At 44.6% G+C, this 13,726-nt stretch overlaps 1 protein-coding gene across 3 annotated transcripts in view; it reads left to right on the forward strand.

Moving 5' to 3' along the window:
* LOC308301318 (exostosin-1) overlaps positions 1–13,726 on the forward strand; it is a gene marked incomplete at both ends in the record, with an annotated part of 354,065 nt that overhangs the window by 283,800 nt on the left and 56,539 nt on the right. For all 3 annotated transcript variants that reach the window (XM_080745263.1, XM_080745261.1, XM_080745262.1), the window contains 2 exons: positions 2,053–2,167; positions 2,982–3,077. In XM_080745263.1, the coding sequence (XP_080601389.1) occupies positions 2,053–2,167; positions 2,982–3,077 (211 nt within the window). The remainder of the gene's footprint in view (positions 1–2,052; positions 2,168–2,981; positions 3,078–13,726) is intronic.

Below are 13,726 nucleotides of genomic sequence, written 5' to 3' on the forward strand. Positions count from 1 at the left end.
CTCTCTTTCCACTAAACCCCAAAGATGCCCCCCATATCCACCCACTTATTGATATCCACACCTACTGTGTCTGGCTTTCTTCTCCTTTAATAACATTTATCATTTTTTAACCACATAAATTAAAAACTTCATGAAGTACGGCATTACATTTTATTGAGTGTCTTTGGAGAACATACTGATGGCTCAAAGTGATTAATAGGAGTGAAGTTCAACAGGTTGTCATAAAATATAGACTGTGCGGCAAACTGCTCAGCACTAATTTATACTGCATGTCATTCTCACCTCGTTCCTGCTCTCTTCCCTTTCTCTATTATCCTGAGGGAGGAAAGCCATAAGGCCATCTTTTTTATGAAATAGAAAAGAGAGAGAGAGAGAGAGAGAACTCGCATTTAGGTTCTTTTAATCTTAAGCACCGTAATATACGACGGAGCAGTAGATAGATCCTTTCTGGCTTCTGGCTGCCGAGGAAGGAATCCATTCCTCACCACAACCCCGGGCGGCCATTTACACGCTGAGTTATGCCCAAGATTATTCTCACAGGGTGGTCATTTAAAGTTTGCCTCTTCTTTGGGGAGTTGGCACTCTAGAGCTCTCGTGGTTCATTTGTTTGCCTCTGCAGTGCTCACGGGGCTGTGGCGTGAGAGGGTTGTGTGCCGCTGCCTTCACGCACTGTATAGGTGTGCCATCCTCGCGCCGTACTTGCTAAAAAGAGTTGTTTGAAACCTTAAATAGAGCAACAGTTTGACGTCATTTACACATCCTGGTTCACGTTCCCCCCCCCCCCCCCCATTCTGAGTTCCCATAGACTTTTTTCATATCGCGGCATATAAGAACTGTGTTCCAAACATAAACAAATTATCTCCGCGGTTTGACTCATATGGATATGAAGAATCAACTGATGGTGAGAAAACGCTAATGTTACTGTCGCCGAATTAGTTACATTTTCGCTAGAAACAGACTGTATCAAATATTAGTGACTGACTATAATAAACCATACAGAGCCACCTCCCCGAAAATATCAAGGAGACCGTTTGTTTATTTTTGGACCGCAATGCTTATATGAGACGATTTTAAGATGACTCAATGTTATTCTCCATAGAGAATTAAATTACTTATGTGAACCGGGGGATGAGCAAGTGATGTCATGACTTCATTACTCTATATTCAGTCCCAGAATGAACCAGCCCTAGCAGATCTACAAGCTTACAGGATGTGTGTAAAAATGTCAATAGGCTACACTACAGCAATACATTAAAAAATATATATATATATTAAAAACGTAATTTGTACTTTTGAACACTTACTTAAAGGGGAAGACCACCCATTTTCAATAATGAACTATGTCATTAATATACCCTAGATGAGTTGTGTGATAATAGAAAAAAAGTTCCCCCTCTTCTGTGTTGCCTAGAACTGGAGGATTGATTTTGGGGTTTGTATTGTAAATTACAACTTGATGACATCACACATTGTACTTTACAATACAAACCCCAAAATCATCCTCCAGTTCTAGGCAACAAAGAAGGGGGGGACCTGTTTTTCTATTTCCACACAACTCCTCTAAGGTATATTAATGACATATTTCAATATTGAAAATGGGTGGTCTTCCCCTTTAAGTATTTTTTAAAGTGCGTACTCCAGTACTGAAGTCAAAAACCTTCGCTTGTAATATTCGACCAGAGAGTATCTACTTTGACTCAAGTACAGAGGGTTGATACTTGTTAAAAAGAGTTGTTTGAAAGTCTATAAACGTTCAGTTCCAGAATGAACCGAGCTGTTGGATGTGTTCGTTTGTACCTGGTCATGTGAACTGAGGGTAGGCGTACTGTCAGGAAGATGGATTGGGGTTACAGCAGAGAGTGCTGTGTCCAGCTAAGCGTGACGCCATTTTTATGGAGAGCCGTGTTCACCATGCAAAGAGCTGCTTTACTCCAATTACTCATTGTATTTTTCCTTCCTGTGCGTGTGCGTGTGCGTGTGTGTGCGTGTGTGTGCGCGTGTGTGTGTGTGTGTGTGTGTGTGTGTGTGTGTGTGTGTGTGACCTGCAGGTAGGAGTCCATCCCAACAGTTTACAGCTGTGATCCATGTGGTAACACCTCTCCAGGCCCAGATCTCTCCTGTGGTTAAGCTCATCATCGCCGTAGCCAAGTCCAAGTTCTGTGCACAGGTGACACCCCAAGCCTCAGTGTTACTGTTGTCTGTTCATTACTGGTTCTCAAACCTTTTCATGCCAACGATCCCCAATTGAATAGGCCAACATTTTTATTTTGTAGATCTGGAGTTGAAGTGGTTAAACAGATTTTGATGCTATATTAACTAATTCAGCTGGGGAACCCCTGGAACCCACTCAAAGAAGCCTGGGGCTCCCCGGATCCGGCTTTGAGAATCACTGTACAGCAGGGGTCTTCAACATTTTCAGGCCAAGGACCCCTTAGCTGAGAGAGAGATGAAGCAGGGACCCCCACAACCTTTTCATAGATCCCATAGTTTCATTGTTTGATAGCACGATCGATCGATCATCAGTGTACTGATGTTCTCAGAATATGAACACTAGGGTTCAAATGGTTAATATATATTAAAAAAAGAAGAAAACTATTTTCTACCACAGAAAGATTTGGAGGACCCCCTAGTAACTCTGAGGACCCCCTAGGGGTCCCGGACCCCCTAGTGAAGACTTCTCTTCTCTTCTCTTCTCTTCTCTTCTCTTAAAAAGTGCTGATACTTTTCTTAGGCAACAATATAGCACAATTGTATCCTAATTATAATGTGATAGCATTTTCTGGTGTCTATACAACATTCACACTGCGAGTTCACACATTGGCTCTATGTATAATGTGCTGCCATTAGCTCGCTCGCTGTGGACTTGAAGTTAACTTTGAGCCAGGAGATCTGACATTGCATGTACTCTAGTGACGCCAATATATCTATTTTTGCACGCATAATTGCTATCATTTGACTCTCTACATGCTTTGTCCCTGCAGGTTGTGGTGCTATGGAACTGTGACAAGCCTTTACCTCCCAGGAACAAGTGGCCCTCTACCAGTGTGCCTCTTACTGTCATTGAGGGACAGACCAAGGTAGATGATATGATCACATAATATTACTGTACATCCACCACGAACCTAATGGTTGGTCATGACATACTTTTACTTTATGTAAATATACTGTACCAGACAAGATTATACTGTACCAGACAAGAATATAATGTACCAGTAAGACTCCCTAATCGGGAGATAAGCGACCGTAGGTCACTTATCTCCACAAATAGGGCAAAAATGTGTTTTTCCAAAATCTTCCTGATCCATGTTGCTGACATGAGTGTAGACATAGTGTGTAGTGATTTTCGTGATTTTAGGGCAAAATCTGTAGGAGCAGTGTCCAAAAATGTGTTTTAAAAATCGGCCTGAAGGTGGCGCTAGAAGAGGGGCATGTGAGAAATGAGGGGTGGGGTCTCCGCGTTGCCTTGGCGGACGAATAGGTACCGGGCCCGGCTCTCCCGGACGCTCCTAGCCCGAGTTACGGCATTTTATGTGAGCTGCAGTGGAGGGGGTCCTCCACTGGGGGCGCCACCACTTTTGCATCCGTTCTGGAGCAGCAGGAGTGGGTGGTCCCCAGGAATTCCCCGTGAGCAGCCCCGTTGGGGTGGTCATTTGGTCATTTTTGCACATGTGGTCATTTTTTACACCTGGGGGTCCCCCAGGGACCTGGGGGTCCCTGGAGCTCCGGGGGTCCTTGGAGGTTGTAGTTTGGCAGGTAAGGAGTGTGTGTGCAAAATTTGGCATGGATGGGGGCAACGGTTGTGGAGATATGAGCAGGACAAAAGTGTGACGTGTGACTGACTCACTGACTCACTCACAGACAGCCCGTGGAGCTTTTGATAGTAAATGCGACCTACGGTCGCAATCATGAAAAAAAAAAATCCATATCAGGGATTTTTACATGAACCACTTGAACCCTAGCATCCATATTCGGAGAAAAAAAATAGCAGATCTACAAGTTCACAGTGAGCTTGTAGATCGGCGTTTTTCGTTGCGAAATGCGTTTTTCAGGGCAAGGAGAGAGAGAGAGAGATAGAGAGAGCAAGGGACCGAGTGGTGCGCGAAACGGGCGGCGGCAGTGTGCAAACGTGATTGACATAACGTGAGGTTGATTTTTTTATTTGCATGCTCCGAAATTCACTCCGATATTCGGCCCGAAAAACGCAGCAGTGTGCAACCAGCTTAAGTACAGAGTGAAAGGTCAAGTTTATTTTGTATTGACAGTTCAAGTGGTTAAATATCTGAAAACAAATTGACATGAATCCAAAATACACTGATGATTGTGCTGTCAATAAATGAAACTATATGGAATCTGGGGGTCCCTGCTTCATCTCTCTCTCAACTAAGGGGTCCTTGGCCTTAAGTCATTCTCCACACCAGTGACACCACACATGTTACAAACGCTACACACGCACGTGGATACAGTAACGTCATTTTGTACTTTTTTATTTCATGGCATTAATATAATGTAAGTGAGCAAGACAAGCTATCAAAAACTGAATATATTTTACACAAAACAAAGTAAGTAAGCGATAGCAGCGCCTCGACCACTTTTGAGATGAGGACTGAAATAAGCAGGCTTGGGTCAAAACAACCCAAAACTGACTAGAGCATTGGTCTTCTGGCCAAGGACCCATTAGTTGAGAAAGAGATGATGCAGGGACCCCCACAACCTTTTCATAGATTCCATAGTTTCAATGTTTGACAGCACAATCATCAGTTTATTTTGGATTCCCGGAACAGAAAGATCCCATGATTGGCCGCTAGTTGCGCTGTTTTTCGTCCCGCGAGGTACCAAAAAGAATATTTCTCCATTGGACCCCAGTCATTTCCCCCTTTGATTTTCTAACCTTAATAAACATCGTCATAAATACTTTATTGTTCCTGTCTCTAGTAAAAAACTGCCTTTCAATCACCATGATATGCGTTTTGTGCAATATGGTCCCATTTATGTTCAAATTGATGATAAAGTTGCGTGGACAACTAAACTGATACCAGCCGGCTGTGTTCTTCTTCGTGTGCTTTATTTCGGGAGGCTCAACACCACATTCTCCCATGTATCCCTGCGGTTCCAAGTGACTGTTGGCAGCCAATAGCATTCCTTGATTCCTTGGGTACCATTAAAACAATGATGGCGGCACCCATACAAGGGACAAAAAAGCGTGAAGCATAGAAAGCAATGGCTTCGCGCCGTCCATGTTTTTTTACAGTCTATGGTCAGGACAAGAAATCAGTGTGGAGACTGTTCACAAGCCCTTGAATGCATTGTTCCAAAATACACTAAATGACTGTCCACGCCGCATACAACGTATGATCAGGTTGCAACGTTACTCACTGAATGTGTCATACACCCCCAGTAAGCTAATGTATACAGCTGACACTCTATCCAGGGCTGTTGACCCAAAGGAGCATGCAAACACTAAACTGGACGAAGATGTGAGTAGCTTTGAAGGGGCGGCATAGCTCAGGGGTAGAGAAACCGATATTAGAGCACGAAGGGTTCCCAGTTCGAATCCGGGCTCCCCCTGAGTTAATGTCGAAGAGTCCTTGAGCAAGACTCTGAACCCCTATTGCTCCCGGTGAGCAGGTTGGTGCCTTGCATGGTTTCCTCCGCCATCGGTGTATGAATGTGTGCGTGAATGGGTGAATGTAATGCACAATCTATGTAAAGGGCTTTGGATAAAAGCGCTATATAAATGCACCATTTACCTACGTACACATGATCACAAGTGCACTGCCAGTAGCAGATGCAAAAATGGAGCTCATACGGACTGAGACTAACAAGGATGAGAGTGAAAGAATCGAGACAAATCATCAGGAATGGACGGCCCGACGTGAAGCAGAACTGCTCACCAGGAGTAGCAGAGTATTGGAACTACAGGGCTGAGCTATCTGAGGTTGATGACATCATTTACTAAGTCAGTAAAATTGTGATTCCAAAGAGAGGGAGATGCTCGAAAGGATTCATGAAGGACATCTGATCTGGGAATCGAAAAGTGCAGGAAAAGAGCACGAGAAGTGATGTTCTGGCCTAGGATAAATCAAGATGTCACAAATGAAGTGTCAAAATGCACTGCATGCCTCAAATATCAAACAAGTCACCCTGCAGAACTGCTACACCCACACCAAGCACCAGCCAGACCATACCAGAAGGTGGGTGCTGACCTGTTTACGTGTCAAGGTAAAGATTATCTTGTTGTTACAGACTTACTCCCTGTATCCAGAGGTCTGTAGACTAAGCACCACCACCGCAGAAGCATGCATGAAAGCCATATTCTCTAGGCATGGTGTGGCTAGCCAGGTTTTTTTTTTGGACGGTGGAGCGGTCCACAGTTTGCAAATTTAATGCAATTTCCGAATATTTAAGTATAAAATACAGCTAGCATGATCAAGAACACAAGATAGTAAAAGGCACAAAGCGTTATAATTTACTTTACCGTTCGAAATAATGATTTGTTGGCTTTAAGTCCAACAATTTCTGTGTTAATTTACCCTTCAAAGCTGACGTCAGCACCAGGAAGTTGCTGAGAAATTTGCTGAGTGCGCGTGCGTGGGCGGCCCGTAAATAGGGTCTATTGATACCATTTAATTGCTTATTTCTTTGCAGAGTGATGAAAAAAAGAGAGAATATGAATTGGGAAAACTGAATCCTCTGCATTTCTTGAATTGTTTATTGTTCTTATTGGAAAGAGTAATAATTTCTGAAGTTTATTTGAAGTTCATTGTTGGTATTTTCTGTGAAAAAGAAAAGAAAAATACTGTGAATTGAAAAGAAAAGGAGATGTAATGATATGAGCAGCACATCATATTTGCCTGCTTGATTGTTAATGCCTGTTTTGATCAGTAGTATTGTCAGTTGATGCCTTCCCAGCGTGCACAAGCGTTGCATTATGGTCTAAAGCCTGCGAGAAAACACACTGCTGTTGTTGCCTCTCCTGTAAACCTCTTATAAACGGGGCTGCTCACAGGGAATTCCTGGGGACCACCCACTCCTGGTGCTCCAGAACGGATGCAAAAGTGGTGGCGCCCCCAGTGGAGGACCCCCTCCACTGCAGCTCACATAAAATGTCTTAACTCGAGCTAGGATAGGAGCGTCCGGGAGAGACGGGGCCGGTACCTATTCGTCCGCCAAGGCAACGCGGAGACCCCACCCCTCATTTCTCACATGGCCCTCTTCTAGCGCCACCTGCAGGCCGATTTTTAAAACACATTTTTGGACACTGCTCCTACAGTTTTTGCCCTAAAATCACGCAAATCGCTACACAGTATGTCTACACTCATCCCATCAACATGATTCTGTCCCATATAGCGCCACCTTCAGGCTGATTTTTAAAAACACATTTGTGGACACTGCTCCTACAGATTTTGCCCTAAAATCACGGAAATCACATTTTGGAAAAACCCATTTTTGCCCTATTTGTGGAGATAAGCGACCCTAGGTCGCTTATCTCCCGATTAGGGAGTCTTACTGGTTTCTATCAGTAAAGAACCTCTACTCTTTCATAAACTGTCTTATTGAAGAAACCCACAAACATAAAATAATACAACACAGACGGAGACAAGCTACGACATTTCCCATGGTAAACTGCGCCCTTCGGTCGCAATCCATTAAATGGAATCATTCAAAAGGTCTGCACATTCGTTTGTACGTTTTATTTAGCTTTTCTTTTTTTTTCTTTTTTTTTACCATTATTTTTTTTTACCAAATATTTCCATTTCCTACCCCCCTCAGTTCCAGCAGGTGGTAGATGGTGGAGTGATTTTGGATATTATAGTCTGACAGGGTACGGCCATCTTCCAGTACTTTGCCATAAAAGATCAGTCTCTGGGGGTGATAGAAGATGCCTTCCTTCTCCTGGATCTTGGCCTTGACGTTCTCAGTGGTATCACTTCGCTTAACCTCCAGGATAAAGATCTTGCCAGCAAGGGTCTTCACAAAAATCTGCATGTCTTTAAGAATGTCCTCTAGTTTATCCCTCATCTTTGACAAGCCCACAGTCATATCTTCCAAGTCTTTCAGAGGACGGGCGTTGCTGCTGAATCTATATTCACTGATGCTTGAGAGCGAGGTGTAACTGTCTAGGAAATGGATGTGGTCCTCTGTGTGTGAGATCTGTTCCAGTTCAGCGTGTCTCCTCCTCAGTTCAGTGAGCTCCTGCGCCACATGCCTCCTCTCTTTTTCAGCCCTACTCACCACACCTTTATGAACAGCTCTGAACAGCTCCTTCACCTCAGATCGTCTTCTCTCCATGGAAGAGATCATGTCCTTAAAGATGGTGTCACTGTCCTTCACTGCTCTGTCAGCACAGTGATTGATGGACTTCACATTCTTGTGAAGCACCTTCACATCTTTCACTCTCTGCTGGATTCTACGCTTTATGTTTTGCTGACTCGTATGAAGCTCTTTCTGTCTCTCAGTCCTCTCTGACGCAGCTAAGACAATATTGTGACCTTTGTGTTTTTCGACGGAGCATAGAGAACAGATGCACTGCTGATCGGTACGACAGAAGAGCTTCCTCACCTCGTGGTGACGAGAGCAGATGTTCTCCTGAAGCTCGCTGGAGGCTTTGACCAGCTTGTGTTTCTTAAAGGCAGGAGACTGATAGTGAGGCTGGAGGTGAGTGTCACAGTAAGAGACCAGACACTGAAGACAAGTCTTCACAGCTTTCAGTTTTCTCCCCGTGCAAACATTACAGGCCATGTCTCCAGGTCCAGCATAGCAGTGATCAGGAAGAACATCTGCTGTAGCTGAGACGATATCGTGGCCTTTGTGTTCTTCCACAGAGCACAGATAACAGATACACTGCTGATCAGTACGACAGAAAAGCTTCCTCACCTCGTGGTGACGAGAGCAGATGTTCTGCAGAAGCTCGCTGGAGGCTTTGACCAGCTTGTGTTTCTTAAAGGCAGGAGACTGATAGTGAGGCTGGAGGTGAGTGTCACAGTAAGAGACCAGACACTGAAGACAAGTCTTCACAGCTTTCAGTTTTCTCCCAGTGCAGAAATCACAGGCCATGTCTCCAGGTCCGGCGTAGCTGTGATGATCAGGGGGAACAGCTTGGAGTCTCATCCTCTCCAGCACCTCAGCCAACATGATGTTTCTCTTCAGAACAGGTCTTGGGGTGAATGTGTGTCTGCACAGTGGACAGCTGAACCTCCCTCTCTGATCATCCTGACTCCAGAATCCCTCGATACACCTACTGCAGTAGCTGTGTCCACAGGAAACACTCACTGGATCCTTCAATGGATCCAGACAGATTGAACAGCAGAACTGATCCAGACCCAGTTGAACTCCCTGGTGTGCCATTTTACAGTTGGCTGACTGACCCATCGAACAGACCGAGTTCAGTTTGGTTTTACCTTCCTGAATTTGAGAGCTCGCTAGCTGGACCCGCAGAGACAAACAGGATTCTTTAGATGGCCAAGGCAGCAGATGAGACGAGAACCTGAGCCAATGAGCAGTGGTGAGATATGGATCTTTTAAGTGCACTAGCTGAGTATCTTAAGATGGTTGGATGTGATGATAAGCTATAAGCTTAGTTGATCCTGGCGATAAGGTCTGAGTCGAGGAATTCTCTGGTGAGAATTGCCCCTTTATATAGGGCTTGTTTGTGTATTGTATGACATCACGCCACATCATCAGCTGTGGACTCTGTGATGTCGCCACATCATCAGCTGTGGACTCTGTGATGTCATCGTATCTATGAGTGCAAAGGTGTGACGTGTGACGTGTGACTCAGGGACGGACGGACGGACGGCCGGTGGAGGTTTTGATACTAAACTGCGACCTCACGGTCGCAACCAGGCAAGAATACTAATTTCCAGACATAAAAGTCCCCAGACATAAAAATAAGCTACACAAACTTAAAGGGATATTCCACTTTCAAAAAAACTCTGCCTTGCATGGGTCTGCCTCCCCAGGCTCAGGGCCTCTCCACATTCACACCCATTGTAACTTCAAACTCCATTTTAACCACTAGAAGCAAAAGGGCGGCCCAGCGTCTAGTCGGCGACCTGGCCAACTCGGGAACGATGTAAATAGGGAATGAATGCCCTGCCCTTTAATGCAAACCCCATTATACTTGTTGTCATAGGACCCGTTTTGACCATCTGTTTGCCTGTGTCCATTTATGCCCATATATGGAGATATCTGTATCTGTCTGTCTGTCTGTCGGCGTCCATTTTATGTCCATATATGGAGATCACTGCAGATATAGTTCTGGGTCCATTTTATGCCCATATATGGAGATATCTGTCTATTTGCGTCCATTTTATGCCCATATCTGTGATGTCATCGTATCTATGAGTGCAAAGGTGTGACGTGTGACGTGTGACTCAGGGACGGACGGACGGACGGCCGGTGGAGGTTTTGATACTAAACTGCGACCTCACGGTCGCAACCAGGCAAGAATACTAATTTCCAGACATAAAAGTCCCCAGACATAAAAATAAGCTACACAAACTTAAAGGGATATTCCACTTTCAAAAAAACTCTGCCTTGCATGGGTCTGCCTCCCCAGGCTCAGGGCCTCTCCACATTCACACCCATTGTAACTTCAAACTCCATTTTAACCACTAGAAGCAAAAGGGCGGCCCAGCGTCTAGTCGGCGACCTGGCCAACTCGGGAACGATGTAAATAGGGAATGAATGCCCTGCCCTTTAATGCAAACCCCATTATACTTGTTGTCATAGGACCCGTTTTGACCATCTGTTTGCCTGTGTCCATTTATGCCCATATATGGAGATATCTGTATCTGTCTGTCTGTCTGTCGGCGTCCATTTTATGTCCATATATGGAGATCACTGCAGATATAGTTCTGGGTCCATTTTATGCCCATATATGGAGATATCTGTCTATTTGCGTCCATTTTATGCCCATATATGGAGATCTCTGTCTGTCTGTCTGTCTGTGTCCCTTTATGCCCGTATATGGAGATATCTGTTTATCTGCGTCCATTTTATGCCCATATATGAGATCTCTGTCGGTTTTGTTTGTTTCTTCTGTAAGCAGAATACACAGCCTGCTTAAATCTGCATCATTCAAGTCATCCTCCCAGTCCCACGCTTTGTTGCTTGTCTTATGTTTGTCTTTGTCTCTTTTATTTTCTTTGTTGGAGCGGACCCCATGAATGCCCCACCCTTTAATGCAAACCCCAATATACCTGTTGTCATAGGACACGTTTTGACCATCTGTTTGCCTTTGTCCCCACCCTTTAATGCAAACCCCAATATACCTGTTGTCATAACCGTTTTGACCATCTGTTTGCCTTTGTCCCCTTATGCCCATATATGGAGATCTCTGCACACACAGTACCGGTTGCGGAAAACTCTGATGTCAGACATCAGCTCCGCATTCGGGCATTCATTTTATGCCCATATCTGGAGAACGCGCGTGCCGGTGGGAAGAACGGTTCTCGAGATACGCGGATTACATACATACATACACATTCACAGAGATTATTTGTTGACTCATGTGGCGTACGTGATGTCAGAGCCTTTTATGAAGTGATGTCACAATGAGTCAGCGATTGCGCCGATTTCCTCCGGAACAGCCTGATGTCAACAATCAGCTCTGCATAAGGAGATTCACGGCAGATAACATTTACTTGACATGAGACATGTTGTTTTTGAAGCGGTGGAAACCGCTTCCAATGAACAGCTTTGTGTGTATCACGCCCATATAAGGTCACTTCAGTTCAGAATGAACAGTCTTTTTCAGAAATAGATTTTCCGCTCCCTTATTACCTTATATGGTCAGTCCAGGCCAGAATGAATAGGCTTTCTTGTCCTGTATGTGCAAAATATCAGTCCAGGACCAATAGGTGTCGTAATGTGTTTACCATGTTCATATATGGTCATTTCAGTTCAGAATGAACAGGTTTTATCTGTCCTGTATGTCCAGAATATGTATGTGTGTAGTGTCCCTCCCGGTCCGATGAATGGATACTTTGACGATTGGTCAAGCTTCACATGATAATTTAGCCCTCCATTCTTTATATATTCATTCAGAATATATAAAGAATGTTTAATTCAGAATATATTAAGAATGATTAGCTTCTCAAAATGTATGTATTTTAATCTATATACCTGTTTAGACCTATCTCACTTTGAGAACCACCACGAACCACTTGATAAGTCCACAGTGTCCCTCTGAGAGTCCCCCGACCTCACTTTGAGAACCGTCCATAGACCACTTGATAAACCCACAGTGTCCCTCTGAGGGTCCCCCGACCTCACTTTGAGAACCACCACGTCATACAAAAACCGACCATGGACCACTTGATAAGCCCACAGTGTCCCCTCTGAGGGTCCCCCGTTCAGAATGAATAGGCTTTATATGTCCTGTACATCCAGAATATGTGTGCGGTGTCCCTCCCGGTCAGATAAATGGATACTTTGAGGATTGGTCAAGCTTCACATGATAATTTGGCCTTCAACCTATTATACCAACTGTCATACCGGCTCTCCAAATACATTCAGAATAGAGGTTTTATCTGTCCACCGCTTCACTTCGAACCGAGGTTTGATTTTTGTATGTACATATTGACAACATACACAACATGCACACATGATGACACACACATGTGATCAATGATGCACATGCACATACATACCGTAGTACACTGAATGTGGTGATATCTATGCGGACGCTAACCTCAGCATCTCTCTCTAAAACTCAGTGGTTTGTGTCCTAATTGCCTCTGTTGGTTGCCATGTAAACAGCTCCCTATTGAACTAGGAGAACAATGTGTCTCCACTGCCGATAATAAAGTGTGAGGTTGCTTGTGTGTGAGTGTGTGCGCATGTGCACGAGCGTGCGACGTGCGTGAGTGCGCGCCTCTCCAAACAGTGTCTGTGGACCAGTAATTAGTCATTTGGAGTGTTGTAGCAGTGCCCAGACAGATGCTCTTCAAAATAGCTTCTCCCAAACACTCACTGTGTTTGGTCCCACTACAATCATATCTCGCACGCATACACATGCACGCACACGCACGCACGCACGCACGCACGCACGCACGCACGCACGCACGCACACACACACACACACACACACACTGTGCGTGTTTAATACTCATTTGCCAGACTAGAACTCAACGGCAGCTATATTACCACTTGAACCCAAGCATCCCTAGCCTCTGAGGCTAGCAATAGCTAGCAGCAGATCTACAAGCTCACAGGAAAGGCTTGATATTTCTATGTGTCTTTAGTACAACTAAGGGTTAGTGTTAGGGTTAGGTTTAGGCATAGTTTTACTGAGGTTGGGGTTAGGGTTTGGGTTAGGTTTAGGCATAGTGGTTAACATGCACCCGGTTAACATTCACCAGTGTCGGCAGGTTAGCATTTTATCTGCGTCAAACTAACGGGAGGTCAAAAAAATGCACCAGGTTAGCATTCACCAGCTTCGAACTAACAGGACGTCGAACAAATGGCAATATCGACACGCTCCCCAAGCTCACAATGAGTCAGAGCAACACTTTGTGAGCTTGTAGATCAGTTTGGCAAAGATATTTAATGTAGCGTGAAGAGAGGAGAGGTGGAGTCCTTAGGAAGCTGGTCACCTAAGTACAGCAAGGGTCTTCAACAGGGGGTCCGGGACCCATAGGGGGTCCTCAGAGTTACTACAGGGTGGCTGCCAAATCTTTGTGTGATAGGATCATGTTTTTTACATTAACCAATTGAACTCTGG

Source organism: Nannobrachium achirus (genome assembly GCF_963921795.1).
Source record: "Nannobrachium achirus genome assembly, chromosome: 16".
Lineage (NCBI taxonomy): Eukaryota > Metazoa > Chordata > Actinopteri > Myctophiformes > Myctophidae > Nannobrachium > Nannobrachium achirus.